Source organism: Mustela nigripes, chromosome 7, assembly GCF_022355385.1.
Source record: "Mustela nigripes isolate SB6536 chromosome 7, MUSNIG.SB6536, whole genome shotgun sequence".
Classification (NCBI taxonomy): Eukaryota; Metazoa; Chordata; class Mammalia; order Carnivora; family Mustelidae; genus Mustela; species Mustela nigripes.
This window is the reverse complement of record NC_081563.1, coordinates 83,173,050-83,177,698: the sequence shown is the minus strand read 5'-3', so window position 1 is coordinate 83,177,698 and position 4,649 is coordinate 83,173,050. Positions and strand designations below refer to the sequence as shown.

The following is a 4,649-nucleotide window of genomic DNA, read 5'->3' as shown; positions in this document are numbered from 1 at the left end:
GGGAGAGGGAGAGGGAGAGGGAGAGGGAGAGGGAGAGGGAGAGGGAGAGGGAGAGGGAGAGGGAGAAGCAGGCTTCCCACTAAGCAGGGAGCCCAACCCACATGGCAGCTCCATCCCAGGAACCTGGGACCATGACCTGAGCAGAAGGCAGATGCCTAATGACTGAGCCATCCAGGCGCCCTGCACTTGCTCACTTCTGACTGCAATATTTCTAAGATTATATTGTGCTGCGATCTAGCAAACGATGCTGAATTCACCATCTGGCATGATTTAAACCTCCCACGGATGTGATTTGGAGCCTCCGTTTGGGGCAACCTGTTACCTTTGTTCAGTTTAATCACTAGCAATGTGTCTCCATGTTCTCTGCGGCAGGTAAGTTCAGGTACACTTGGTTCAGGACATAAAAGTGCCCCAAATAGAAACCATGGCATTTCGCATGAGTTAACACATCTGTTATCTCATCACCTCAAGTCCCTGGCACAGCTCAGTTCATTATCCTGCCCCAAATATAAGCAAATTAAATCATATAAGTCACCCCAAAGTAAGTTTTTCCAGTGCAAAAGTTAAGAATGACTAGATACTGCTGAATGGGCTGGAAAGGCAACCCTCAGTACACGGACAGTCGTCCCCAAAGCCAACATAAAGTTTAGGGTCTGGGGGAGAAGGTGGGGAGTATCTGCAGATTTCCAGGTGCCTCTAAGGACAGACAGAGCTGCCACAGGAGGACAAGGCTAGACTATATATAGGAAGAACCTAGGAAACACCACAAGGACCAGCTTTTGGGATTCTAAAACCATACCTTCCACTCTGGGAACTATATCCTTCAACCCACCCACGGCAGTCTCTACTCGGGTCTCTCTGCTCAAACCCTTCTGGTTTGGAGACATGAACACTATTTCCATTTCTCTGTCACATGCAGATATAGGAGAGAAAAAGGAGATGGTAGCCAGTGAAGCTGAGAATTGGCGGGGGGGGGGGGTACCTAAAAGATTGGGAGAACAGCAAGTGCCAAGGAATGTAAATACATCTGGGTTAAAAAATAAAAAAATAGCACCCATGGGCAGATCAATACACCTATAAACTCAAACAAGCCTTTTAAGAAGATACCATACAATTAACAGAGTAAGGTCCAACAAGATGAATAGATCAAGATAGAAAAAGAACAAGTATGAGAAAGAGAATAAGAGCAGTTGGAAAAAGCTGAGCCTAAAACAGAAAGAGAGAAAGGCAGGAGGTAGCCCAGCACAGTGGAAAAGGAAACACAGTGCCAGAGCACCCCATGAGGTACTGCCATTCCTCTTCCACTCCTCCTAGTGATGACACTATTCTGCACTTACCCTATACCCAGGATTTTCTAAGAATGTTAAACATAGGCAGTCTCATTTAATCCTCCTGACAAAACAAGCCTCCAGGAGAGACACGAAGATGAGACATCAGACAGACCTGGGTGGAATTCTGGCTCCCCACCCACCAGCAAGGGAACCTCCCCACTTCTGCTTCCCTGTATAGGAAACGGGGTAATCATACCTACCCAGGATGGTTGTGAAAATTAGAGATAATGAACTTAAGAGCCTACCAGCGGCTGTTATTAGTGTAATTAATTAGATTAAAATAATCAGGAGCGAAGATCAAAACAAAGAGTTGTAATTGAATAGAAATGGCAACCAAAAAGCAGTCATGGAAACAGGGCACAAACGCACCAGGCCAGTGATGGAGGCTGGGAGAGAGAGAGTCCAGGAGCCTGCATTTGGGTCCCCACTTTGTGTGTTTGTGGGCAAATCACATCAACTCTCTGGAGCTTCAGTTTCCACCTCTACCAAGTGTGTGTGTGTGTTGGGGGGGTATTAATAACTGTCCTTCCCACACGGCAGGGCTGTTGAGGGGACCATGGGAGGACACAGCACCTTAGTTTATTGTTACAGGCAATGAATTTATGCAAATGCACATACTTAATTGATAGATGGGGAAATCCATTTCCTCTGTTTCCATTTCTCAGGTGGAATTAAAACATGCAACTAGCACAACCATGTCAAAGCCAGGCAATGGCGGACTGCAAAGTCTTTAAACATTATGCGCCTTTTTTGGTCATCATTAATAGAATCTAATTAATTTAATCTGACATCAGGCTTACGTACCCCAATTTCCACCATGGTACAAACCCATCTCTTTGGATTGCTTTGTGCTTTCCCCCCGATTTATGCCTCTGTTTATTCCTCTCTAGAACATTATTCCCTTTCCTCTCCAACTGACTATATCCTGGTCATCCTTGAAAATCCCATTTAAATGCTTCCGTTGCATGAGGAAGTGATTTCTGCCTCCCTACACTGCCATATTACCTTTTCAGAGTTTGTCACACTACTTAGCACTTCCCTGTACTAGGGTGCGTATGCGGCACCCCTCCCACCAATCAATAAGCTGGAGGATGACAGGCAAGGTGTCTTCAATCTGTTACGGAGACCTGCCTCACCACACAGCACAGGATTTTTCCCAGGACATATACTGAAGACATATGCAATAATGCAAACATTCTCTCGACCTAGTAACTTCTTTGAATCTTTACAACAGTAGTGGATACATTTAAAATGAAAAAAGTAGTTAAAATATAAAGTCAAAATAATGCAAAGCCCCATGATCGCAACAAAAGTTTATTGGGGGTGGGGTAGGAAATGAAGATGAGAAAATACCTTCTGAGCTTCTGCTTTCCAAATGAGAGTTAAAGAGATAGCTCCAAAAGTGGGTTAATGGTCTTTAAATATGCATCTCACTTCATTGGCCTCAGTGGCCTAAGAAAAAGCTTCCTGGAGAGTGACAGCCTCAGCCCAAAGGAGGGAGGAGACAGGGTGTTCCTGTCACAGCTGCAGGCTCTCAGTTGTCCCAAGTCCCCTCCAAGGCACTTCATTAGTCAGGTGCATGGCAGGATCTGTGTCTTGACCCAGGCGCCTCTTTCTTCTCAGAGCATCCAAGACTTTGACTGTTAAAACCTCTGCCCTAGCCTGCGCCTCTCTCCTAATGACAGACAGGACTAAACCTCAGCCCACTGCCCTCCTCCCTCAGTAAACAGGTCTCTGCTTTGGCAGAGAGCTGTACCACTTGGCGTCTGAGGCAAACGTCCCTGAGTTTGGATGGGCTCATAGTCTGGGGCTATTTCAAGGCCAATGTCCACTTCAGAATCAAAGCCTGAAAATGCTCCTCCCCGGGTCCCTTTCGACTCAGACGCCCACCCGAGCTTCCCCACCCGATCGCCCTCACCCCAGCTGGAGGGTCCAGCTCGCTCACCTATCTTAGCCAGGGAGGCCAACAGGATCCACAAGGTGATCTCGAAGGGGATCTGCACGTGGGGGTAATCCAGGGTGAACACTGGCAGTCGACTCTCCTCGAACGGCGTCGTTCCGGGAGCCACCACGCTCGCGGGGCTGGGCGGGCTGGAGCTGGCGCCCATGGCCCTCGACGCGTCCAGCAGGGTCTCAGCCAGGGTGCCCGCTGGCCCCGCCACCTGCAGGAGCAGCAGCAGCAGTAGTGGCGGCGGCGGCCGCAGGCTCCGCCCGGTGCTCCTGAGCTCCATGGGTCGACTCCCCGAGCCGCCAGCGAACCCGCGCTCGGCCCTCCGTGCGCTCAGCGCATCGCTCCCCGGGCAGCTCCGCCCGCTCGGCCGCGCACAGCGCGGAGCAGAGATCCTCTGCCCGCCGCCCGCCTCCGGCCGCGCAGCCGGGTCTCTGCAGCCGACGGCTCGGTCCCCGCTGCGAACGGCCACACCGCCGGGCCAGGCGCGCACCCCCGGCCACCCTCAGCCGCCCTCCGCCGCCGGCCGCCGACCCATGCCCGATGCGCCGCTCGCCGGCCGCAGCTGCAGGCCCTGCCCGGGGCGGCCCGGGGGCGGGGGCCGGAGCGGGGGCGGGGCGGGCGCGGCGCCCGGGCCGCGGGGCGGGAGGACGCGAGCACGGGACGGACACGCCGCGCACCTGCCCGAGCCCGCGGGCGACGCGGGGCCGCGCTCCCCTCTGGCCGGCACCGCGCGCCCAGACCCCCCACCCCCGGAACCAGCCAGCTCTGGGCGGAATCGCGCTAGGTGGCCGGAGCTGTCCCCGCCCCGGAGGCAGCGTCGGGCGTCCCTCCAGCGAAGGGGCCGGCGCGACCCACGCGTCGCGGCCTTACCCACCCCCCCTTCCCGCAGGCACCTCCGAGGGGAGGCGGGTGCGCTGGCCACGCGGGGAGGTGGCGCAGGCTTGGGGTCTGGAAGGGAAGCCGGGCCCCGCGGGGGTGGGGGAGCTCTCGGCCCTGCAGCTGAGGAAGCCGGGACACACTGTGGAGCTGTGTGGAGGGTACAGAAAGTTGAGAAAAGCCTCATTTTGTTCCCCTTCTTAGGGTTATCAAGTCGCGGACTGTACGGGGCATTCTGTCTGCGCGCCGACTGCCTGTGCGGGCCTCCGTGTTCCCACGCTCCCACGGAACCCTTTCCTTTCTCCCTCCACCTTGCCCTGGGCTCACTCCCTGCCCCACCGTCGCTTCCCCCTTTCCCCCCCTGTCCCCGGTCACGAAAAAGAAAAAAACAAAACAAAAAAGCACCCTCTCTCTGTTTTTCAGGCTTAGAGGTGCACATGTCCGAGAGCAACAGAAATATAATTATTTCGTGAAAAGCCAGTGATTTGCCT

The 4,649-nt window shown here is 53.9% G+C and overlaps 1 protein-coding gene across 2 annotated transcripts in view; it reads right to left on the bottom strand.

Moving 5' to 3' along the window:
* The window catches only part of SLC9A2 (solute carrier family 9 member A2), a 101,629-nt gene extending 97,837 nt beyond the window's left edge, over positions 1–3,792 (bottom strand). For both annotated transcript variants that reach the window (XM_059406353.1, XM_059406352.1), the window contains exon 1: positions 3,277–3,792. In XM_059406353.1, the coding sequence (XP_059262336.1) occupies positions 3,277–3,562 (286 nt within the window). In that variant the 5' untranslated portion in view covers positions 3,563–3,792. The remainder of the gene's footprint in view (positions 1–3,276) is intronic.
* Positions 3,793–4,649: the final 857 nt, after the last annotated feature.